The sequence below is a fragment of the Centrocercus urophasianus genome, unplaced genomic scaffold, assembly GCF_019232065.1.
Source record: "Centrocercus urophasianus isolate 14NV4802_14NV808 unplaced genomic scaffold, USGS_Curo_1.0 seq_2, whole genome shotgun sequence".
Lineage (NCBI taxonomy): Eukaryota > Metazoa > Chordata > Aves > Galliformes > Phasianidae > Centrocercus > Centrocercus urophasianus.
Window position 1 is genome coordinate 7568952 of NW_024884755.1, and position 26182 is coordinate 7595133.

Consider the following 26182-nt stretch of genomic DNA (forward strand, 5'->3'; position numbering starts at 1 on the left):
TTTTTTTCTGTGTGTGCATTGGCCTTAGTGACTTGATAGGTACTTATGTCCTTTATGCTTAGGGAGACATAAAGAAGGTAGGTTGAGTGATATGGGCAATGTATTTTAGCAGGAGTTATTGTATGAGCGGTTTTAGTGGTGGCTTTGGAAGCTGAAGCTGCTGGCTTGGCTTATCGTTCCTTTTAAACCCTCTTACCCCAGTGTGAATTCTTCTATAAAGCAGGCTGAGCATTGCTGTGAGGAGCGGTGCTGTGATGTGCAGGTCTGTGAAATGCAATGTACATCGTTTGATGTAGCAGGTGGTGCGTGCCGTAATTCTGTTCCACGTGAGCATGGTGTGAAAAACAAGTAGAAGTATGTGGTAATTAAAACTGATTGAGGCTGGGACTCATGTCTGTGTTTATTTATTTACAGTAATGTTTGAGTTTCTCTGGTGTTGGTGTCGGTTGGCCACGTAGCTAGGTTGTAGCAGTCCTTTAACCAAAATACTTGCCTTGGCCTTTGAGAGTAAAATAATGGCCTATAGACTGCAGGCAGGTTGAGGATAACAAGTATTTTCTGTTACACAATCACATCACTTTTCAGCATATGAATAAGTGGATGGCAAATATCAATTAGGATTCAATGTAATAAGTCTTTTATACATGTAAATTAGTTCCCTAAGGCAGTACTTTGTACAAAAGTAGGAAAAATGTGTATTTCTTAGCTATGCTTCAAAACAAATGAAAGCTTTAATGTAGACAACCAAATGTTTGTGGGTTTGTTTGTTTGTAGTGTTGAAGAAGACTCAACGGCTGGGCATTATGGAAGTCTTCGTATTACGGGTATGCTGATATTTTTGAAAGTTAAGGTGGTCCGTGTTTATTTCAACGAAATTGGAAGTCAGATTTGCAAATAAGATGATGCCTTTATTTCTGTTCAGTAGTCATTTCTTATACGTGTGGTAGGGATATATGTGGATTGTATAAATTTTCTCACTTTGATTTTTGTCTTGATTTCTTCTTAAAAGAAGTTAGTAAGGATGCAGCTAAAATTTAAAATGGAAGGTATCCTGCATAATTTTAAATATAGCATCTGCTGTTCTACTGAATCCTGTAGGACGTCATGCAGAAATTTATTTTCCTTAAATGTTGAATACCCTTATTATCTGAAAAACTGGTATGCAAATACTTTAAAAAGTTGAGCAGGCTGTGGCTCTATTTTAAATGAGCTGTCTTGTAGACCCTCTGAACCTGAAGAAAATGTATTGGTGTTTGTTTTTTTTGCATACTCCAGAGGTAATGTTCAAGTAAAAAGCTTATGTGTTTGCAGTTAACTCATTATATTTAGTTAACAAGCCTATTAAATAATGCTACAGTTTTTCAGAATGGATATGGTATTGTGGTACTGAAGAGGGCAAATTGAGAAATCAGTTACTGAACTAAAGCTTTGATCCTGAAAGGTGTTTTGTTACTAATATTGTTTGTTCAGTGTTAGTTCTCATAACTTTAAGGTACCTCAGTAAAGACTGCATCTTGTTTTTACACTTACTGCCCAGGTGTTCGTAGAAGTATCTTATCACTCTATCACTTCAGGTGGAGATAATACTATTTATTTTTGTCTGCCTTTTACACCAGATTGAAGATCCAGGTTGCTTTTGGGTTACTATGAAAGGATGTGGGCCTCATGTAGTTGATGAAATAGAGTATAAAAAGCTGAACGCAGAAATGAATCAGTTCTATGACAAAGCTTGTGAAGATGAAGTAAAGCCAATAACATTAGAAAAAGACCAGGTAAAATCATTGATGTGTTGTACACATAAAAAGAAATAATGTGTTATTTACATTGGTTTAGGGGAGAAGTATCCAAGATGTGTTAATTTTTGCTTGTTTTATTTTTGAAATTGTTGCTGTGAAATAGAAATCTGTATCAGTATGGGTTATTTTTCTTATACGTAGCTTCATAACTACATAAGCCATAATGCTTGCAGTTTACGAAGTAAATCTAGGGCTGTAAAGAAAGTACCATGTTTTTCCACTAAGTAAACTGTATAATTTGTTCAGATCATGAGAACCCATTGTTTTGTTTCTTTTTCAGCTTTGTGTGGTTTTCAGCGAGGAGCTGAAGTGCTGGTGTAGAGCAGTTGTTAAGACGATCATGTACTGTGCAGACCATTATCAAATAGAATGTTTTCTAGTGGATTATGCAAAGTATGTTTTTGTTAAATCAAAACAGTAAGTGTCTCTTTTTTTGACATTTATATGCATGTAAAATACTGTGACTGTTTTTCTAACTTACTGGCTTAATTGGAATGAGTCCACAAGAAACTGCTAGCCTTTATCATTGGAGATTCAAATATGGCAGTGATGATTGAAATATGACTGCCAGTTAGCATTGCTGAAATGTACTTTCCTCTGTTACTAAGGGATTTATTTGAAAAACAAACAAACACCATGTAACCCACTGTTTCTAAAATCTTAAAACGTATCTTAAAAATCTCTTCCATGTCTCAGCTATATTTAATATTTACTTACTTAACGAGATACCTGGTAAATGCTCTTGTTGGATGTTTTTTAAGAAAACTTATTTGTTTGAAGAGATAAATATTTTATAATCTTAACTTAAAGATAGTTTTGAATTGAATGTTTCTGTATCAGAAAGCAACTTGACTGTGCCATAAGTTTAAAATGTGTTCTCATAGAATTAAATGCATAATATACTGCTTCAGTGTAAAACAAATTAGAAGAAGAGTAATAACATATGGGTCTTACAAGATTGCTCTAGATGATGTCTTGCTGATTACTCTGGTTACTTACTGGTTTCTTGTTATTTGGTCTCCCACCAAGTCATGTGTAAGGGATAATTGTGTTGCCTTCACTAGAGTCTGGACCAATATATAAATAATACCTTTTTTTCTAAGAGTAAGGAGTACAAACGCAAATAAGTATATTAATTTTATCCTTGCTTTTAATCATGTATTATTTTTTTTTTACTGAAGAGTAAGAATTGTCAAATGGTTTATGCAGTGCCAGAAAACATACATATAGTATCATGAAAAGACTTTAAATTGAACTTTCTCTGCTAAATAGGGAGTGCAGAGTTTCACGGTGGGAGCCAAACATCTAGAAGAACTGTGTTGTCACGTAGGATAATGAAAGGATGTATTTGAAATGCCAGTGACTTCTGCAGAATGTAATCTGTAGAATGAGATTATTTCTGTTTTTTGTTTTTAAGTGTTCGAGTTGCAGTGGAAGAATTTATGCAAATCCCATTTAGAGCAAAAAAATGTGGATTGTATCGCACAAAGCCTGTGACCTTGCATGTCAACCTCTGTGAAGATATAGCAAAAATAGTGTAAGTAGGGTTCTGTAATTGTATTCTTGTCACGCGTTTCTCAGACGTAAAATTTCATTTGAGAATGAAACATCTTTTTTTTTTTTTTTTTTTTTTTTTTTAAAAAGAAAATAAAAAAAAAAATTCCTTCCCAAATCATTTGGGGTTTGTTTTCTCATCTATTTGAATCTTTTAATATTTTGATGAGCATTTGGCAGTTCTTGTTTTTTTGTTTACCATCCTAGAGCTGTGTTACTTGGTTGCTAGCACGAGCTTCTCTGCCAGTTATCCTTCTGTGTTCTTCCTTGGGGTGCTCATCTCACTACTGACTGTCTTGTTTGTGCTTATTACACATTCTGCCAGAATGGAAATTCTAATAATGTTTTTAGATAGCTTTGTTTTTCTCTCTCTTCTTGAAATGGTTTGGTCTCCTGTTGTATTTGTCATCTTTGTATCAGCTCTGGAGGACTGGAGAAAAGGTTTTCTTTAGAGTCTGCTGGTAAAGGGAAACATTTGAATGTTCTTATTTTAAGTTACAGAATGTCATTGTCGAAGATTTTCAGATGTGATTATATTGTGGGGTCGGAGTATGACTTCATAGCAAGGAAACTACTGTTTTCTGTTATTAAAGGATGTTCAAAACTAGATGTAGTCCAACAGGTGGTTTTTTAAACACTTGGAAATTAAAAATCTTTTACTTGCATACTCCGTCAGAAAAAATAGTAACTTAGTTTGGATAGGAATAGCATCTTGAGTGGGCTATTTTTGTGAATTATTGAGAGGTTAGTAGATGAGTAGAGGGAACCAGAGTATATTTGTTTTTTGTTAGAATCTGTATATTTTATCTTTGCAGAAGGTGGCAATGACAATTTAAGTTTTTGTTGCAGTACTTCAAATTTTTAGAATTTCAGAGTTTATAAGTTGCTCATTGTAAAATTGTTCAATACTAATTTCAAGCAATTGATGTGTTCTATAAGTGGATTCTTGCTTTTGCTTCTTATTATACTACTTTATTCTTACTAGTTTGTTCTGTGTTGGATGTATCCATCATATATTGGCAGAGCAATATCCAATAATTTTCAAGTAGTTTGTTCTAGGAATGAATTGATAAATCAAAACCTGAGTTATATTCAGAGTATTAAGTTTCTGCTTATGTTTTTGTTAGATGCAGGTTTTGAGACTTAGCAGGACTCGATGGATACGTGCCTCACTATTCAGATTACCATTTGAATTTGTGATGGTGTGAATGTGGGATAACTGGTTGTGTTTCTTTTCCTAGACCAGCCAAAAGATGGGATAATGCTGCTACGCGGTATTTTCAAAGTCTTCTGGAAGGTAAAAGTCTTGTAAAAATTGGCACTTCTGTTTTGGGGAAAAATAAGTTGCCAGAGAAACATAGTACTTGAATATGGATTCATTCTTAATTTTCACTAAATTCTTAATAGAAATGAGTTGTGTGGTTGTTTTTGTCTGTGTGAGTTGACTTAGTCAAGATTGCATGTAGTCGTGCGTCTTGAGTGCTGTGGGTTTCCATTCTGTGTAAAATGTGGCAAGTGTCTTAAGTTGTGTCTTTCTGTGGGTTTTTTGGATGGGTTGAATAAGGTAGCGCTCGTATAACAACTGTTTTTAAACAGTGGTACCTTTCTTTGTATTCAGCATGATTCTTTGAATCAGCCTTAAAGCTGTTTTTGCTAGTTGTGTGACAAGAATATAAAACACCAGCTCAGAAGAGATTATCTTGATTATAGTTACATTATTAAATGGATTGTGCTCGGCATAGTTTCTAAGTAAGCTAGAATGGTTTGCTCTCTGCTCAGTTTGTGTCCTTAATCGTGTGTGGTGTTTCAGTAGCTCATCCAGACTTCTTCATATCAAGTGTGCTGTTTTGGTATGAGAGAGCTTTTGATTTTTCAAAACAGTTCTTTGCTGAGTTTGTCTGATCTTATGTGCTTCTACTGAAAGGCTTCTTACCTGCTTCCTTGCAAGTACAGTGTACTCTATACAAAATGATATTTGGGAAGAAGTATCTGAGTTCATAATAACAGTAAGGACTGTTAAGACTAATAACTTCACACCGTAGTGGGAACGTGGCACTTTTCATTATTTAAGTTGTGTGTTTGCACATCTAAGTGTCAAATATTGCTATGCAGAGGGTAGTGGGCAGCACCAGCAACATTAATTTGATTCCACAAACATTCCCAGACTGTGGTAAGCAATATTATGCTCTTTTTAATTATTATTGCTGGTACATCAGTAGTGTGTGCAGGAGAAATACTTAAGAATTTTATAACAGACATCATTTATTTGTTAGGGTTTTTTTAATTAATATCCTAACCAAACTTTGCAAACGTGCAAATATACCTTCTTTCAGAAAAAGTCTCGAAGTAGGAAAGTATGCATTTGTACTCTGCGTTATTCGTCTGAGGGTAGAATGTGAACACTTCTGGTGTATGACTGTGACTGGTGTCTGTGGACCAGTCACTGGTCTGTTGCAGTTCTGTCTTCCCTCAGACACTGAGAGCAATGCTTTTCTAATGTTAAGGTTTTTTTGCCTGTATTGCAAAATTGCTGTTCCTTTAAAAAATCAAAACATTTGTACTAGTTTCTCTTGAAAGTAATAGATCACACTCATCTCATCGTTCTTTCTATTTCTGTGTGCTTGAAAAATACTGGACTTCTTGTTTATTGCTATTTTTTAGCAACTACACAAATCAAAGCGAAGTTATGCTCTGTGGAAGATGATACATTTCATGTTATTCTTTATGTGACAATAGAAGATGAAAAGGTAGGATACTTCGATGTCTACAAACCCGTTGGTACGCTTTACAGTAAAAATCATAATTCTGCAATTTTTAAGACTGAAAAGCATTAATAATGAGTTTTGTCTTTTGTCAGATATAGTAAGTGCTGTGTTACTTATTAAAGATATTTCTGTCATTAAAAATTGAAGTAAGAGAGTAAGTTACTCTCTTAATTATTATTCCAATCTTTTATTTTTTAGAAAAGAAGCAAATGTAAGGGTATCTGTATTAGGAAGAGACTTTTAAAAAATATGTGGATGCTGATAGTGTTAAAACCAGAGCACTTTCATTTTGGAATAGAATTAGTGGAGGTAACTTTGGATGACCTGCAATTCTGGGTGTGGCTTTGTGTACTATTTTATTTTCTATGTTTGTGTATGTTTGTTTGTTTTTGTGTTCTACTGGATTTCTTCCAGCTGTAATGTATAGCTGTTTTTGGAGGTTATAACACTGAACTATGTAGTAAAACTGCATATATTTCAGAATCTGGTGCCTGTTTTAAACCATTGGAATATTTTCTTTGCTTAAAACGAGCTGGAATAATGTCTTTGATATTCTTCAAGAAGTATTAAAAGTTATTTGTGCCTAATCACTGTGCACCCATGGTGAGATGTAACTTCAAAAATAAAAATACGCAAATAGGTAATTGAAATGGACAGCTAAGTGAATTATTTAGTGCACTTCTTTGCCTTTCTGGTATTTTTAAATAGTATTTTGCAATTGACTAATTGAAAAATCTTTAAATATCAGTTCATGATTGCTTTTGCTTAAGACTTCATCCTCAAATCTTGGGGAAAAACTAGCTCCAGTTGCCAAAACGTGAAACTTCTGCTAATGCTTTACTGTGGCTACTGTCAAGCTTATGCAGCCATACTGTAGTTATGAAACAACTCATTTGCATCTTTTTGGAGTGTTCTGCCAACTTTCGGCCCTAGAGCTGTGGTCTTTGCCATAGACCATAACTTTTCAGTTATGTGTGAAGTCTGAGACCTTCCATCGGTTCAGAGTCATAATTGTTAATACAGTCACTGATCTCTGAGCCAGTAGAGTTCTGGAGTTTTGGTATAGTAATACGTTTTGTCTGCCACACTTTGATTCCCTCTGAATCAAAATAATAACCTGCTTTTCTTCTTAGTAGTTTTGAATGTTTAGGGTTGACAGAAAAGATGATTGGAATACAAAATTTTCTGGAGAAGCATGAAATTTACAGCTAATTAAAATCTATTTTGAGAAGGTACTGGAAGATATGGCTTCCTATTCTGGATTTAACATTATTCAAAAAGCACTGATACTGCTTAAGTGTTACTACTGTTTGAAGCTTGAAATATACTCTTAAGTATGTGATATCGGTACTGGTCAAAGATCATCTTTTCTTTTTTAGGTATGCATTAATGATGATCTTGTCTTAAAGAAGTTTGCTCATTTTGAGGAAGCTGAAGAGAGTGTTCAAAGTCCAACGAAAGAACAATATAACCAGACATCTTTAAATGTTGATTCTCCTCCAGTAGAAATTGTTAATCCAGCACTTGCTTTCAGGCTAGTGTGGTTGCAAGAGGAGGTACCAATGAAACTTGAAGCAGGTGGGCACACTATGTCAGAAACATGCAGTATGTTGTATATCTCTGATTGGCCATACTGAACCTGAGCCTGCTGTCTCAGTTTGAATCCAGTGATCGAATCAAACAGTGTTGTTAATGACAGGTGTTTGACTTCACAGTCATCAAATCACCAGATGCAGGAATACTTTGAGCTGTTCTTTTTTTTTGTAGTGCATAAGACAAAAACTGTGAGTTGTATTGGTGTTTGTTAATGTGCTTAATAGCATTAGATATTATTGAAATTAGTTGTTTGATGCATTACTTTTGTTTTTGCATTTGAATGGGTTTATTTTAAACAGAAGTAGTTGTAAAACTGTAGGATTTACGAGTTGTGCCACTTGTAGTGATTCAAGTCCATTAGAAGGTATGCAATTTTCCATCCTGATGGAGGTTTTTATTTTTTTTTTTACTATTAGCAAATGATACAGGAATGAAACAAAACCACTGGTAACCGCGGCTGTAAATAATAATAGCGGTTTTTCGTGTGTTGAGATAACTTGAAAATTTCTTCTTCCTAGGCCATACTGCTTCTAGTTCCTCTCTTGAAAAGACATACAAAAGATCTAACATGGATCTCAATGAAAATAATGAATCTGTAAGTGTTGTTTTGTAATAATCAAATTCACCTTTGACAATTTAAATGTACACCAGACAGATAAGGAATGCTGTAGTCACCTGTCCAGTTCTTCTGCATAACTTAAGTCTGTGAGACCATGCTAATTCTTCGTATAGTTGAAGGAGAATATTCTTTCTTTACGTGGAGGAACATTTAAAACAAAACAAAAAACTAACAAAATCTGTAGGCCTTGAAAAGTTTCTGCCTTCTTTTTACTCTCCTTTGCTGTGGTTTTATGAAGGTGAAGCTGTCTACAGTAGGACTTCCAGTTTTCTGAAAATGAAAGAAGGTGAGCTTTAGTTCTGTCCTGAAAACAAAGTAGTCATTATGCTATAGCATGGCATACATTCCCTGGAGTTATTCTTATTTGTTCTTTAGTACTTCTTATGTCTAATCTACTTTCTTGCTTTTTCTTTTTTTTTACTTGCTGTTGTTTTCTGAGCTATTTTAAAGAGGTCAGCCCATGAGTGCTGAGGTGGTTACTGGCATAGTCGAAGGTAGTTAAAATATCAGTGAGAGGAAAGGAGTATGAATCCATAATTCTAGGCAAATAATGACTGGTAATGGATCCTCTTTCTGCTTTTCAAAGAGTGAATATGATGTCTTTTTGTCATTTTATGCTAGGTGATTTAAAGAGAAATTTACTTGCTGATAGCAATGCAACTGGCTCTCTTACCAGCTTGGAGGGAAAAATGAGTTTCACAGGAAACTCTTTTTAAGTTTTGCTGAGTATTGCAGGATGACAACCACTACAGAACTTAAAGTGAAATACCTAATTAAGAATTTTGGGGGGGAGAGGGAAAGGAAATAATATTGTTAGCAGTAGATGATTATCCTGCTCTGCTTCTGTAACATTCTGTGAATGGCCAGCTGAACTGTCTTTTACAGCTACTTGATGTTATGTTATGTATTGCCTTCAGTACTGTCTTCTACTCATGTGATTCCAGACATCTCAGAACCTTAGAGAAGAACGAAGCTTTGTCTTTCTTAGCAACAAAATTGAGCCAACTTCAATTTTGGAAAAAGCACCACTTCACGATAATCTGAAAAAGGTAACACCAATATCTGATTTTATGCTGCATTTCTCCTAACAAATGTGTGGTGTTCTCACTTTGTAAACTGAATATGCTACTATAATAATACTTTATTTTGACTGAGGGGTGTCTTCAGATGTTTTTCATGTGATGAAAGAAATGAAGTTTTAAAGAGATGCTGACAGACACCTGTAAGCCTCGTGTAGGTTTCTGCTGGCATATTAACCATTAGTCATGTCATTTTAATGTAATAATTTAATTCTTTTTTTTTTTTTTTTTTTGTATTCTGTGTTAAGGATATTTATTGTGAAATGGATCAGGAAGCTCTTAAATGCACTCCATGTTCTGTCTGGTTTTGTAAATTAATGTACTGTTTTCACATGGAACTCTTAATGTCTCCTTCTTTAGGAACTTGCTCAGGATAAGTTTTTAGGCCCTAACTTCGCAGAATCTTACTCTTGGCCAGCAATAGCTCGTGGATGTGACGTACTTACCATCTCCTATCAAGGAAATGACCCTTTCTTATATATTCCACCAGTTCTTGCTTTCTTGCAAATGGAAAACTGCTACAAAGCCTTGCCAAAAAGAAGTGGAGTATGTATATATTAAAGTACTATCAGATTTTCTGTAGTATAATAATGCAAAAAAAAAAAAGTAGTGGGTATCCAGAATGTACTTATCTAATGTGATCTTCATGAAGTTTGCCAGTTTATATAAGTCTTCTGCATAAAAGCTTACATAGTTGGACTTGGTGAATACAACAGTCAAAGACAAAGCAGGTAATACTTAATAAATGATTATTGTTACATCACTTTGATTCCTAGCCTTTATTTTTATAGGGTTAGCCTGTTTTCACTGAATTTGTATTGGTTAGCTGTTTGAAATACTGGATATTGTTCTGTATTAGATCTCAGAAAAATAGAACTATTGAAGTTGTAAAGGTCTTCCGTGGAGATGATGTAGTGCAAACTAAGATCAGATGATACTGCTATTAAATTTTTAGACTTTTATGCTAGTTACTGCATAGTCCTTGTCTCAGGGTAACCTGGTATATGATTCCTTGGATCTGTAACATCTGCTTTTATTGGATGATGCAATACTACAAGTTCTGTTTTGGAAATGCTTGAAGGTATGTTTTTCAGACTTTCCTTGCTATAAATGTTGTGATAGTTTTAGATAAAAGCTGAGAATTGTAAGTAATACAATGTAAATTGTGTGTATACATATGTAGCCACTGGTGCTTATTTTATGTCCTGGTTGGAGAAAGGCACAGCTTGTTTTTGAGTTACTGAAAAAATACAGCAGATGCTCCAGACTGAGTTGTCCGATGTTGATAATACTTGGGAAGAAAAGAGAAGAAGCTGAAACAGTGAAAATCCAAGGATGTAAGAATATTTTTTTATTTTCTTCATGATGCTTGAAAACAATGCGGGCTGTATTAATGTCAGGAAATTGTGAAAGAAGTAATTAAGTTACTCATTTGTAATAGTGTACTGTTTCTTTACTGCTGTTTACTGCTGTAACTCCATAGTGATATGTCTGAAATTCAGTACTATTATTTAACAGTAAATTGTATTAAGGCTGTTTTACTACCTCCATGTCTTTTTTTAATGAACTCCATGATAATTATTTTTTCACCAGGTTAGGATTTCATGAAGATTATGCCATATTAGGATTGATCACAGACTTCGTTGATTTGAAACTAAATTTGTAATAGCATTTTGTTGATACCTGAGCATCTGTTTTTATAGCCTTTATTCAAGTTTATGTGCCTGGTAGATGAATTAAGATGTCTTATAATACCTGTTCATATGTTTGCACATATCAGGATTGTGTGTTTAAGCTACAATATGTGTTTGATTCCTTTTTTTTTTTTTTAACTTTTTTTTTCTAATGGGGGGGCTGCTTTTGCAAGCAGTTAAATGTTTAAATTCTGCACGTCTGCTTCTGAAGTTTTCTTTTAATGAAGGCTTATTGGAAAATGAAGTGCTATCCTGTTTCATTATCTTGTTACATTCAGGCTTCTCGCGTTTTCTAAAATCCTGTAGCTTCCTGGTATTCAGTTTTAAGGAGCAGATTTTCTGTATATCAGTTCAGGTTTGACATCTAAGAGTAGATATCTTAACTGATCTGTTACAGAAGCTTTTCATTCTTATTCTCCTGGAATATGGGTAGAATCATAAAGGTTAGAGAAGGGTACCTCAAGAAATGGTTTAGTGGTCTTGTGTTCTTCAGTGTTTTTACTTGTATTCTTTGAGGTTACAAATCAAAACTAATCGCTTTTTTTCCTCTAACATGTAGGTGAAATAATTGTGACTACACCATACAGTCTCCTGAGATTGTATAAATATCACCTTTCCTTGTTTTCTGGACTTTGCCATCTTATTTTGGATGAAATTGAGGTACTATTCTCTGAAGCTGCTGAACAGGTAAATGGGTTCTGATGGTAAAATGCCTTTCAGTTCTAATGCCCCTAGCAATTTTGAAGACAGTGGATTGTAGTACAGGTACCAGCTTTCTTCAAACCCTGTGGTAGAGTTGAGAAAAGACAAAGGAATTAGAAATCATTGTATATGTATGTACAATCAATGAATGTACAGATGTTACAGTTATGAGGCATACTAGAGAGCTTGCCTCCATAGCTCTTACACCAAAGCAGAAAAGATAGGATGCTTACCCATATCCGGGGTCGCTTGTGAAACTCCAGCAGAGAGGATCTCCAGAAGAGATCTTCTCCACTGGCAGTCAGCTCTTAAATGGATCTAAGAGAGATGCAGCCAGGCTCCACCCCTTCTGGTGGCACAGCTGAATTGCCTTCACCTGTGCTCCTGTGGCTGACTCATTGCTTGCCTCAGGTGGTCAATCAGAGGTTCAGGCCGTGATTCAGCAGTTCCCATGCAATGTATTTCTGGTAGATTGTAACACTGGAGAAGTATTTTAATAGTCTTACAGTCTGTTGTAGCAGAAATGCTAAGTCATGGCTTGAAGCAGTGATTGAGCACCTGGTGGGAAGGCAGGGGCAGCTCAGGGGAGGTCAGTGTGTGCACCTGAGTGACCAGAAAAGGTGGAGCTAGGATGCACCCCTTCCCAGCCCTCATTTAAGGGTTGGCAGAGGATGTGAAGGTATCTCTCTAGACATCCCTGCATACCTGAAGCCTTCCAAGGGTAACATAGTTTTTCCTTTGTTTCTGTGTTTGTGGCTGCTGCATTTGGGCTTATCCTCCCTTGCTGCAGCTTAGGGTTTGCTGCCCTGCTATCATTGCTGTGCTTTGCATTGCACTGTAGCATTACATCTATTAATCTAACTTCTATTAATCTAACTTAGTTTTTGTACTTTTTTTGTCTGGTTGGGTTTTTATCATTATTATTTGGAAAGCTGTAGTCTTGTTTGATGTCACTGCACCATCATGCTTTCTTCATTTGCTGAGAGTGGTCTCCCAGACATTTGGATTGTTCCCATTTTGTTAGCAGTACCTTCTGTGTAGGAGTCCTTAATCTCCTTTTAAGACGTGCTTATAAATGCATCCTCTGTCTCTAAGGAACTTTCTTTTCCCTCTTATCAGTTAATGACATTCTTATCAGATTTTATGAACAGCTATAGTTGTAAGCTGTTGGTAAGATCCTTAGTTCTTGTAAAATGAAAGGCAGAAGTGAATGACTACATACTATATAGGAAAGACTTCTCTTGGGCTTTGTTGTCACTGTTGTCAAGGAGAAGCTGGTCCCAACATTAACAGGGCCTTAGAAGAGGAATAGCATTAAGTTCCCAGCTAACTAGGTTGCATATGCATCTTACCAGCCTTTGAATAACCTTTTTATCTTAAGGTGTCTTTTACTTTTATCAAGGTCCTGTTGACTTGCAACACTGGAATATTCTTTTTTTTTTCCTAGTAGATTTTTTGTAAAGGATTTAGCTTCTTTGGTTCTTAGCAGTGTTATCTGTGATCAGTTAGTGCCATCAATTTGCGAGAGGGTGTAGGTTTGTATACGTGTGAGCACAATTGCTTCGCATTCTTTTCTCACTTTCTGCTGACTTCAGAAGGTGTTAAAATAACAGGGTGAATGCACAGAAACCACAAACTTTGTTTTGGGTTGTGAAACTTGAGTCTTGGAGGTGGTGTGGAGGTTTTTGGTGGATGTAGTTTAGTTTGTGACAGGAAGAGCGGAGTATTCTCTGCTTTTACAAACTCATTGGAATTAGATAAGATTGTAAAACCATTTTTTGTTTTATAGGTTTCTGTTATACTAGGTTACTACAAGAAAAATCTCGTTACTGAGGAATGGAAATACTCACCACATCAAATTATTGCTGTTGGAACTCAATGGAATAAGCATATAGGAATCTTAATAAAGGAGTTCATGAATGATCCTTACATTGTGATAACAGCTTTGGAAGAAGCTTCCATTTATGGAAATGTGCAACAGGTAAAAGCTTGGAGCTGATGTAATTATTTGTTAACTGAGCCATTCTGTTGTTTATAATGACCAAACAATCAATTGTTTATAATGATCAAGGGGTTTTTGTTTGCTTTGATTGGATAGTGCTGGAATTGCAGTTCAGGTTGCTCAGGTGTGCCTCCCACATATAAACTGAGGTGATTCTTAAAAAACACGCAAAATAATCTCTGCAGTAGGTGAATGTGATTTAACTGTTTTCCTAGGACTGAGGTGAAGATGTTCCCTCAACTATCCACTGTAATGCAAATAAGTCTGAATTTTATGTAAGCGTTTGCAAATCATATTTTGTGACCAAAAAACCAAAAATTGGAAAGTTCTTGCACCTGTTGATTGTGAGTGGCAGAACTACAAGGCAAGTCTTCCTAAAATACAACTTCTAAAAATCAATTTCACTGTGGCATGCCAGGCAGTGAAGAACTTACTTTTCTAAATCTTAAGTCAAGAAGATATTAAGAGCTCTTAGATGTTTCTTAATTGCTGGGAAACCCAGTGGAGCCCTTAAAACCTTTTATATTATTATTTTTATGTGCAGCCTGAATTTTACTGTACCTAAAAATGATTAAGAATTGGAAACTTGAAGAAACTTGCAACATTAGATATTGAAGTCCAAAAGAAGGGACATCCCTTCCTGTGAGAAGTCTAATAAATGGTTGAGCAGAAATGAAAATGTGAGCACTTTCGTGCTTTATGTAATAGAAGTGTTTCAGGGAGTGCAGCATGCTTTTAAGCATTAGTTTAAAAAATTAATTTTTTTTCAGTGGTACTTGAAAATGTCAAAGTTCAATTGAAGAAATCATTTAACATTGAATGATTGAGAAATCGGAGCTGAGAAATTAGAGCTGTAATTTTAATTGAACGTTTTTATCAAATGTTTAAGAATTAAGATTTTAATTTTGTGAAAATATTCTTCTGGAAGCTGTCTAAGTTTATCTCTGTGAGAACTGTATTTTCTGTAAACTTTAGAGCAACCATTTACCTCTTCTATCATGATGTATGTACGGATGCACAGTACTCGTTAAAAGGACTACATGTTACGTGGTAAGATGTGTATAGATTATATTAATTAGCAGCCATCTATTTTATATCAATTTCTAGGTTGTGCAGCATTGTGTGAGCAGTGAGAGAACTGCTGTGTTACTCAAAATAATGGATTTTACTCCTAATAATCTTCAGAAGGTGCTGGTTTTCACTAATTCCATAGATGAAGTAGAAATAGTATATCAGGTAACAACAAAGTTCCTGAATTTATGTATATGTTTTATTTGAATGTCTGAGGGTTAAATTTCACTCTTCACAGATGGCACTACTTAAGGAAAAGAAGGTATTTGTCGATGCTACAGATGATGTTTGTGCTTTTAGAGGGAGTTTTTAGTAATCGCTGTATATTCCAGCTTTGCACATCTTAAATGACATACAAAAGAGTGCAAGTATTCAGTTCCATGTGGTGGCCAGCTTTAATACTTTTTGCTTTGTGCAGCAGATGATTAACTTCATCTTCAGTATTTTTCATATGAACAACCTAAAAACTTCACTATTTTTCCTCCTTGCTTTCAGTTCTTTATGTTAGCAAGGGTATGCTTGATACTAAGGTAAATTACTAAGAGTTTCTTAGAGCAGTTATCACTGCATTGGAAGAACATGCCATTTTTATTTTGTCATCAGGCACTGAAGAGTGACTCAATATCTGTCTTCAAAATACATAAGGAAATGGAGTTTAATTTCAAGGATTTCTTGGAGCATTGGACAAGAAGCTATAGCAGTCGCAGTCATGTTGTATTAGGTGGGTACTTTATTGTTTTCTGGTTGTCTGTTTATTTCTTCATGGTGACTTGATGTCCTACATTAAATTATATTACATTATATTATTATATTATATTTTATTAGGTTCTCTTCACTTTGCCAGGTCAATTCTGTCCAAATTACTTTCAGTTGTCTCTTTATTTGTTAGTGCTATGTCTATTCTAATATTTTTTTCTCCTTATGAGAACTTTCCTGGTTTCATGATTGTCTGCTAATGCAGAGGATTTTTTCAGTTTGAAATTTGGAACCTCTCAAGTCATAGCATAATTATTTCCCTTATGTTCTGGTGGAGCTTTTACTTTTTGAGTTGCTTGCAATTGCAGAGACTCTCACCTGGTCTTTAAACATAATTTTCTCCCTTTTATACATCAGAGCAAGAAGATGGACTTAATTGTGTCTGATTGATAGGTTTATACAAAGATGTTCGCATTTCTATGTTACTGGAAATGTTTTCAATCCTACTCCAGTGAAATATCTGTCTGTGGCCTATGGTATTTCTTCATTTATACTGTTACAAGGTGCTGAATTGAACTAGAGGTGATGTAATACTGTGTTCTGTATACTTGAAAAATATTAACTGAAAAAAGTAGTATCATAGTAATCTATATAGGGAAAAGACCTTACCATTAAGTCAGTGGATGAGGAGGAGGAAGCAGCCATTGCAAATGAGGTGTGTAAAGCATTACATCACAAGTATGTCGGTTACCTTATGTATAAATCATGTGTTCAGTTCTAACAGATGACTGCATGCAGTTCTTGGAGATTACAGATGCGTCTTGTGTGATACATTTCAGTTTTCCTTCTTCTCCAACAATCTTCGGTCAGCGTCTACACAGCATGTCTGACAACTTCCATAATATGATAAAGGTTTGAGTGCATCTCCGGCAAATTAATATTAACATATGGTGAGTTAGTAGTGGATAAATAAATGCTGAACAAATGTGTATTTTTGGATTCATCTGATCAGGACCATCGACAGGCAAGGTCAGTCATAATGCTAACAGAAAACAGTGAGTGCCACACTGTTGGTATCCTGCGCTATTTGGAGCGTGCTGAAGCTGACATTCCACCAGGATTGGCTGGAGTGCTAGAAGCTGAAGAAAAGAAGAAATTTGCAAGGCCGTTGTGCACCTATCTTAAAATGTTTGGGACTTGCAAGTGAGTACGTAATGTATTATCCTGAAGCTTATGCCTGAATAATGCCTTAATAATATATAATAATATATAAATAATAATATAAAGTGCCCTGAATATAAAGAAATAAATATAAAAGTGCCCTGAATAATGGCTTAATCTACTTCCTCCATGAATTATCCTGTTGGGTACATCAGATCAGATTTTACTCATGGTTTTTTTTAATGTAGGAATAGAACAGTATGTCCAGATCGTCATCAAATTAATTCACAAATAGACATGCTCCAGAATATGACATCTAAAACTATACAAACATCTGGATATGTGACAGTGAGTTGTTTTAATTTTTCTTTGTCTTGAGTACTAAGAAGGCAGGTCTTATGTAGCTGCTTCAGCATAAGACTTTTTTTTTCCTTCAAAATATATTAATACTATTGCAGTATGTACATTGTATTTCTGGAATATTTTCTCTTGTGTAGCTTTTTTGGTCTGTCTGTTGAAGGGGTTGCAGAATCAAGTATGCCAGATTTTTTCTTTATCCTTAGTTTGAACTGAAATTGTTTTGCAGGTTATTCAGGCTTGGTGTCTGATTTACTAGTGTTAATGATGAGGTTTTTATCCTAGCTTTCAGTGTGAAGAGGGTTTATGTTATGTTTGTTCCGGTACGTCTATATCACGCATCTCATTTTTCAGAAATAATCACTCTTCTTTCCCTACCCCCCAATTTATGTTTTGCTTTCAGGTGCTTCCTCTCCACGTTGTAAATGCAACAAACTACTTTGGTCGTATTGTAGATAAACAGAAGGACCAATATACGATTCTTGCTGAAGAAATCAATGAGTATTTTAAGGAGACTAGTAATAGAGTTGCTGCTCAAAAGGTAGAAAAATTAGCTTTGTATGGATTCTGTGAGGAAACAGTCTTTCACAGGTAATGGTGTTTTTTATTTATTCATGTATGCTTTTTTAATATATTAAAAATGTTCAATGTTTGATTTAAAAAAAAAAAAAAAAAAAAAAACCCTGCCTCCACACCCTGTTCCGAAAACAGCAGGAAATGACTGCAATACAAATCAGTCTTTAAAACAAATTTTAAAAAGAAGTGTGATTTGCCCAGTGGAAAATCCAAATACGTATCCCCAGAACCAGTTCAATGTTTGACTGTGAGTTTTCTACTTTTTGTGGAAAGCAGATGAATACTTAACGGATTGCATGAATATTAATTGTTGTCTTCTTCCACTGTGTGAAGGGTCCAGGTGGTAGAGACTTTTTCAAAAGAAGAAGGAAATTTTAACATCAAAATCAAATACGTAGATGAAGGCAGAACTAGTCAAGCTCAGAGCTGTCAGCTTCTTCACTTACCTGCAAGATTTCAGCATTTGCCACCTCAGGCTGTGGAATTTGTAGTTTGTAGAGTTAAACCCATTGATAATGACACTGAGTGGAACCCAAGGGTAATAGCCATTGGTTTTTGTCGTAGTATTTTCCTGAAGTTCTTTAATTTGTGTGTTTATTTTCTATGAGAAAACAGTTATGAACTGTGAATTTAGTTACCCATTTCATTACTTATTAATGTTACGAATGAATAACTGATAGTGGGCTTGATTCTGAGAAGCTCAAGTTACTATTTTGTTGGCTAAGAAAAATAGTGAAATTCTGGAGTTTTATTATATGTGATTTAAATCACTTCTTCCAGAACAAGTTATTGCTGCTTTCCAATCTGTGGGGAGAGGGGCAGCCTCTAAATTGACTTGTTTGCATATCCTTCTGCATACCAAACGATATGCACACAGAGTCCATGGTGTGGTTTTAGTATTTCGTTACTCTGCTCAAAATCTTGCTTTTATTTAGTGAATGCTCTTGTCGTTAGCTCAGAAGGCTTTCATTACAAGTGAAATTACTGCCAATTTATGTTGCTATACATTTCAAAGATGATTTTGTTTTTCCTAGGTGACTCGTTATATTCATCAGAAAATTGAAAGGAAACCACATGAAGCAAAGGTAGTACTTACTTTAGGAAATACAGTTTGGATTGACCCAATGGTATGTATAGTTGCATGTTTCTAACAGTGCTCCTTTACAACAAGAGTATTCATTTGTATCTGTCCTTCTGTTGGTTCCTATTTTGATTTTAATTAGTGTTATTCGTGTGTGACTGGGAACAAAATAGACTGTTGAAGGTTGTATACTCTCTATTGCTGGATGTACTAAGAAGCCATCTGGATATCTTGTCCAGGTGGATATACTCCGAGATTGTTTTCAAGTATCTAAGATCTGTTATGTTAGGCTTAATTTATTCTGACTATATTTCTAAGCCTTTACTGTCGCTTCTGGTTCTTGCACCAGCGAGGAGTGGGACAAAAGGGAATGTGCCACTTGTTCACCCTGAGAATGATTGATTGTTATAACTAGTTGCATTATGATTTTTATTATTCAGTCAAAGTTGCTGATCACTTTCAGATTTGATCTTTTGGAATTACTTTTTCAGATGTGATGAAATTATTTTTTCTGTCAGAACTGACTTTTTAATTTTCCTGAAAGTAGCACGTTGAGGTCAGTGCTATGTTCATATTTTTCTAACAATTCCATGGCCCCTAAGAATTACTGGACTGGAGCAAGCATCAGTGCTGGAAGTACTGACTGGAAAGTAATAGCAAGCAAAGAAAATTAGAAAAATCAGATGTGTCTTATGCCTTTCCTAATGGCATAAACAAATGCGTTGTCTGTCAAAAATAATTCTAAGAGCTGGGAGTTCTATGAAGAGTTGCTATCAAACATAGCTCAGAGGTTGCAGGATCTTTTTAAGGTCAGGGGATGTTGATGAGGTATCTCTGTATGTCAGGATCGTGATGCATTTTTTTCTGTTTTGATTCTGCTCAGGAGTACCCTAGGCTGTTTCTGCACACTGACATGTGCTATGCTTTGTTTTCCTGTCCATTCAATGAACTGAAAAATTGAACAGAAAGAGAAAATTATTTGCAAGTGATTTTCTTCCATACTTCCTTTCTAGTATGGCATCTCAACTCTTCCTCTTGATTTTTAGCTTTTGTTTTTGTTCCCCTCCATAAACTGAGGGACCTAAAGATGCAATTATAACTGTATGGTGTATATTTTGGTCGTAATTTCTGGAATCATTTCTAGAGCTTTTCTATTTACTTACTGGGTTGATTCTTATACATAGACCAGCTGTTATTTTGAGAATATTAGTAAGTTATTCACCATTTGAAAAATCAGAAACAAATGGGCAAATGTGTAAAGTTTTTAGCTAAACAATAGCTTAGAGTTGGAGAGATGCAGTCTGAGCTGTGGTTTTTATGTAGTACATTTTGTAATTCTAGGTCCGGGTTACCAGGCTTTCAGATTTGAAGATGTATGTCAATGAATACAGTGTGCGATCCGAGATTTTGTCTACAGGTCTGGGAACTGATAATCCAGAACATATATTGCAACTTCAGAAGTTGTGTGAGCACATGAAGTTAAGTCATGCAAAGAATTTGGAGCCTTTGTGAGTATTTCCAAGTTATTTTCGGCTAATGTGTTATTAGGAAAATAACTGGATATTTACATTATTCATTGGAGAGTATGATTTTTATTTAAACAGATGATATTGTCTGTGATATCTGCTCTCATCTAACTAATTAGGGCACTACTCTTTAATGAGTGGGGTTACATGATGTTTTAACTCAGTACACGTTGCTGTTTAAAAAATTCTTAACTGAGTAAGGATGTAGTGTGGAAGGGCACATCTTTCTGTGACCTGTCAAGGATTCCAAGATTCTTCATTTAAAATGCATACAATGAAGTCATTCACAGTTGTGGTTTAATCTGGCAGGTGGCTAAGCACTACACAGTCATTTGCTTGTTTTTCCCTCCACTTCCCAGTGGGATGGAAAAGAATTTAGGAAAAAAAAAAAAAAAGTAGAAATCATGGATTGAGATGAAGCTATTTACTAAGATCAAGAAAAGATTAATTATGCTAAGTGTGTGTATTTATAGATGTATATTGATTAGTGATGTGCAAGCAATTGCTCGCCAGCCCCTAACAGATGCCTTGCTAGCTTCCCAAGCAAAAGAAGAGTGAGAGATGAACTCTCCTTTCACCCCTTGACCCCCTTCATAACTCCTTCTGCATGATGTCGTATAGTATGGAATATCCCTATGGCTGCTGTAAGTCAACTGTCAGAATTCTGTTTCCTCTCAGCTCCTTGTGCCCTCTGAGGCAGGTGGCCTTGGCTCTGTACAATTGCTGTTTCAAACATTGGTGTGTTATCGTTTTTGCCCTAGAACCAAAACAGCATCGTATCAGATGCTGAAGAAAACAATCTTAGCTAAAATTAAGACAATAACTTGGTTGGTTTTTGTATAGAAGTGCGTTTTAAAAGTTCTGCACTATTTTCCGTATATGTTAAAATTAAAAATTTAAATAGAGTTTCCAACTCTCGTTAGGAAACCTTTGGATAGTTAACATTTTCAAACACTTCATTTTAAAAGTATGTCTTCCTGTATTCAGAAGCATAAAGGAGGATGCAGCTAGTCCTGAAAATGTGTCTGCGCTGCAGGATGTGTCCCTAAAGGAAAATTCTTCAGAAAACTGTAATTCTTCTAAAGCGACTATGGGGAGTCATCTGTGTGGTAAGCATTCTCATCACTTTCTGAAAACTTCTTAGACTTGTTCTCAAGTTAAGACTTTTCAGTTAACAGTGCAGACTTCTCTGAGTACCCAGGACAAGTACCACATAGCTAATCTTTAGAGTAAGTCTAGTTAGCAGTCTGAAGATGCTGTGTGAATGAGCCATGTTAATATAGCTGTTTTACTACTTTGGGTATTCATTGTCCTTGAAATACTCAGAATTGTTAAGCTCTGGAACTTAAAAGTAGTTAAAAATAGTTAAAAGGAGAGGATGAACATTTCACTGTCAAAGGCCAAAGCATTGGAGGAAATTAAAATCCGCTGGGATATCCAAGCTGAATTACAGCATTGTTCACTGAGAAGTCTAAGTTTTATTATATAGATTCAGGATGGTAGAAGATAGCTTTTCCTTTTAATCTGGTGTTCAGGGACTTGTTACTCAGTCAGTAGAGGACTAAAAGCACATGGCTTGATGTTAGCCATAGAAGAGGACAGAAAATGATCTGACTTCAGTTGAAATCTCAGTTTAGAGAGATGAGGGTTGACTGATGGGGGGGGGGAGGAGGAAGAAAAAATCGCAAGGTCCTGGAATGTCTATTGTAGATTATTTTTGCTTTGTTTACCACCTGCTAAGTGGCAGTAATGCCATGTTTTCTGCTGTGATTGGTAGTAATATTACTATTAGTTGTTTCAGGGATCTATTAATCTTATGTTTGGAAGACTGAAAAGACCTTTGTTACCTGAAAAATGTGTTGGTTTTTTTTTTTTTTAATATCACCTGTAATTTTTTCTAGTTGAAATTTCATTTGAGTTATTAAATTGATGAATTCTTTCTAAGTTGGAATCATCTGACATAAATGCTGGCATTGTGCTTATGGTTGTAACCTGATTGCTAGCAAATTAATTTTATAGTGTTACTGGGGTGTTCTGGAAGTACCTGGTTTGTATAGGTAAGTATAGGATATCTTCCTGCATTTCTTATTTGTAGATGGTGTTGCTCAAACTAAGGAAGCAGAAGACTCTTCACTGCATCAGCAGAAATGGTACAAAAATTCAGTCATGTTTCCTTTTATTGTGAACTGCTAAACAGGACAGTTATCCTTACTGAGATTATTTTGGCAGTAAATAGGTATTACGGGTTGATATTGGTTGGATTATGTTTACACCAAATACTATCTTATCTGAGCTTTAACCTGTAGCTCCTACTCTTGTCTCTGCATGTTGGTATTCAATGAGATGAATTGGTTTTGTCTTTCTCTTTGTGTTAATATTCTTTGAAAAAACACAGAATAATGTAAATGTCTTCAACAGGAAATTATGGCCCATTTTAATTCTTTCAATAAATCCCTTATCCCTGTTCCTTGGTAGATAGAACAGTGTATGTTTATTTGCAGTTTCAAGGTTAGACTATCATACTGTCCTTACATGAGGCAGTATGGTTTATTCCTATGGAATGCAGCATGTCTCCTGACTTGAACTATAACAGGTGTTCTGCTCCAAGGACTGGGATGGCAGTACTGTTATAACAGGCTGGGCTGGCATCCTGACGTGCTTTCCTGTCATTGTTCAGTCAGTCTGTTAGGGTTTTAGTATGCATACAGGTGCTGTTCATTGGCATCCTGGTGTGAGAATCTTGGCTGTAGTTAAGGCAGCTTACTTTCTATTTTTGGACTAACTCAAACTTTATCGTAGTTTCTATCCAAAAATAAAATGGTTTGAAAATGAAGAGACTGTTACAGTGAAGGTTCGAATAGCAAGGATAGCTGACTACAAATGTGAATTCTCTAAGGAAAAGGTAATTTTCAGGTAAGTTTAAGAAATTTAAGTTTAATAAACACAAAGTTCAGCTGTTGGTTTGCATTTAATATTTTTAATTCCTCTTTTTATCATATAGTGCCTGCTCAGAAGGCAGATTTTACTTGGCCGATATGGAACTGTATCAGTGTATACTTACAGAAAAGTCTGCGTGTGTGATTAAGGATAAAGAGGCTATTATTGTCCTCAGAAAAGAGAAAAAAGGAGCATGGTGCAAGTTACTAAAGAACAAGGTGAAGTGGGAATTAACTTGAGAATCACTGAATGTTCCCAACCTGCTATCTGTTTTTAAATTCAGACTTTTTTTTGTTAACAGAATCCTCATGTGTCTTTTGACTTTGAATACTGGGAAGATGATGAAGACAAAAGCCCTTTTCCAGTTGGTAAGGAATGAACAAATAAGTTCTTATCGTGCATGAAATAATTCGCATCCAGATTTGTTACCTGCATTTTATTTAAAATGCTGAGTTATTTCATATACGTAACTCTTGTTCGACTAGAGAGAACCTCTACTAGCAAACCACAGACTGGTTTTTTTCTGTCAGAGTAGCATAGAAAGAAAGCATTTTAGTCCAGTGTCTTGTAGTGTTTTTGTCTAGTCTGTAGCCAGAAGGGCTTCTTATATTCGTTTTGAAGCTCTTAGTTTGTCTTGCTTTATGAGTATTATACTTTGTTAATTACTTCTAGGTACTAAAAAGCTGCATTGCACTGCTGCAGTGACAGAAGAACTGGTTGACTTTTCAGAAGACAGTGGTGCAGAAAGTGATGAGTAATTGGGAAATGTCTGGTTTTTGTTTCTGTTAAGGTTAATATTGTAAAGTAGTATCTGTTGCACTCCCAAAATTGATGGAACTAAATGTATAGATTGCAGAATTGTCTTTAATTTTAGGAGGATGATGGTAAGCAAAGACCTTACTTGGGTTCTAAGCATCTGTAGAAATACTCTACATGATAACTTCATATATTTGTATTCCAGTGTCTTTACTTCAGAACTTTTGGCTTTAATGATTTTGTGCAAATATGTACATGTATTTACGTTGAAGAGCTTCTAATTTACCTGTCTTAGTTTGCTGTGGTAGCAGTAGATAATTTTTTTGTGGTTTAATAAGTTCTGATGACTGGTTGATTGTTTCTACCACAAGCCTCCATGTGCGTACAGCATCAGCTTTGTAACTGCCTGTTTGTCAGCTCTGCATAAATAAACTCAGATGGCAATCTTCCTTTGACTGCAAATACTTTGACTTGTTATAAAATACAATTCTGTTTGGTAACTATAGTAACTACTGTACAGCATCAGTGGAATTGGTGCCATGATAGAATATTCAGTGTTTATTTTCAATTTCATGTTTCCACTTTTTCCGAATTTTTCTTATTTCATGCCCTGTTGCTTCTGAAACTCGTCTTGTCTGTGGAATCTTGTCTGCCTATCCCAAAGGCTTTGCACTTCTATATGTAATCTTTCAGTAAACAGTTTTTCACTGTTACATTTGTACACATTTAAAAAAATAAAATAAAATCTCACAGTGATGAACTAGTTTCATGTATTCTGAACAGCTGTTATATTATTACATCTCTTTTCATCTGTAGGTCTTCAAAACATGCTTGTTTCTCCAGTGGAACTATATGATGGTTTAGGATAGAAATTTTACAGATTTATTTTGAGAATCTAACTTTTGTTGCATTTTTAATGAGGAAGAATTTACTTGCTATTTGGGAATTTGAGAAACTTCAGCGTGCCTTTGGTAATATCTTTGGGACTGATTTTTTTTTTATTTTTTTTTTTTTAATATGCTAACAATTTTTGTAGAATTTGTATATTGTATATCACAAAGATTTCTGAATATTTAACAATACTTCTGATGTGAGTGGAAAGCTGGCGTGTCAATAAGTTGTGGTAGCAGCACTTAATATTTAAGAAACACATAGTCTATAAAATTGTAATACCATTGGGAATCTGACTACAGTTGAGCTTAGTTTATAAGCTTTGCCTGTCTTCAGGATAGATACTGGCAAAGCTGCAGTAGTTTCAAATGTAGTTACCTAGTAACTAATGCATCTGTATTTTTGGTCTTGCACTGCGTTGTAATGGGAAGAGGAGACTGTCAAATGACCGAAATAGTGATGAGGCAGGAGGTTTTCCTTCTTTGTGCATGTTGTCTGACTTGTCTGATATCTAAATACAGCATATGATGGTTATTTAATCGACATAGTAAATAATATCTAACCTTTGTTTGAAAAGTGGGGCACCCTACTTCAGGTAAAAGCAGCAGCTGTCTTTTAGCCCTGCATTCTTAATAGGTTCCAAGAGGCAGTATATGAAGAACAATGTAAAGAATATAGCATTAATTTCCAGAAATGTTATTTTGGCCTCTAGCAATTTCTGATCAGGATTTTCATGAGGATGAGGTTCTCTCTGAACTTGCTGTTTCTTGAGCTGTCAATTCCTAATGTTTCTCCTGCACTGAGGAGCTCAGTAGTATTAAATACTTCTGTGTTTTGAAGCCATCCCTGCTCTGTTGTCTTGATGTCCTGTACCCTCAAGATGCAATAATAACAAATACCTTGCTTTTCCCACTTCCTTGTAAAGTAAGACATAAGGCTTCTGTTGTCATTTTCCTCTCCACCCCCCAATCAGGTATGTTTTTTAGCCTTGAAAATGATAGTAGATGGAGTCATTCATTATTTAAAAAAAGAAAAAAAAAGTATTTTTGATTCTTCTCTAAACTTTATAGTTCTTTCATTTGAAGTCATATTTTCCTCAACTAAGAGAGGCCGTAGTAGCAGTGTGAGTAGGACAAAACACAGTATTTGGTATATGTTTCATATGTAATGGAATGAGAATTTTATTTTGCTACCCATTGCTTTTCTTGGTCATTTTTGAGCTTTTTTTTGTGTTTGTTCTGCCCTGACTGCATGTAGAGATATTTTCACTACCACAAAGTCTCCTCCAAGTTACTCATTGCATTATATGTACTTTTGGGGTCG

At 35.3% G+C, this 26182-nt stretch overlaps 1 protein-coding gene across 1 annotated transcript; it reads left to right on the forward strand.

Annotated features, from left to right (window-relative positions):
• The first annotated feature begins 778 nt into the window (after positions 1–778).
• On the forward strand, positions 779–24713 carry TDRD12 (tudor domain containing 12). Its single transcript, XM_042821724.1, has 28 exons — positions 779–824; positions 1617–1772; positions 2077–2213; positions 3214–3333; positions 4592–4647; positions 6012–6097; positions 7495–7693; positions 8230–8306; positions 9275–9379; positions 9770–9955; positions 10593–10746; positions 11663–11790; positions 13595–13786; positions 14915–15043; positions 15482–15599; positions 16350–16485; positions 16571–16777; positions 16984–17083; positions 17496–17683; positions 18002–18206; positions 18703–18795; positions 20091–20257; positions 21263–21384; positions 22371–22425; positions 23075–23188; positions 23277–23430; positions 23514–23580; positions 23885–24713. The coding sequence occupies exons 1-28, from the start codon at positions 804–806 to the stop codon at positions 23968–23970; spliced, it is 3558 nt and encodes a 1185-aa protein (XP_042677658.1). The 5' UTR covers positions 779–803; the 3' UTR covers positions 23971–24713.
• The last annotated feature ends 1469 nt before the right edge of the window (positions 24714–26182 follow it).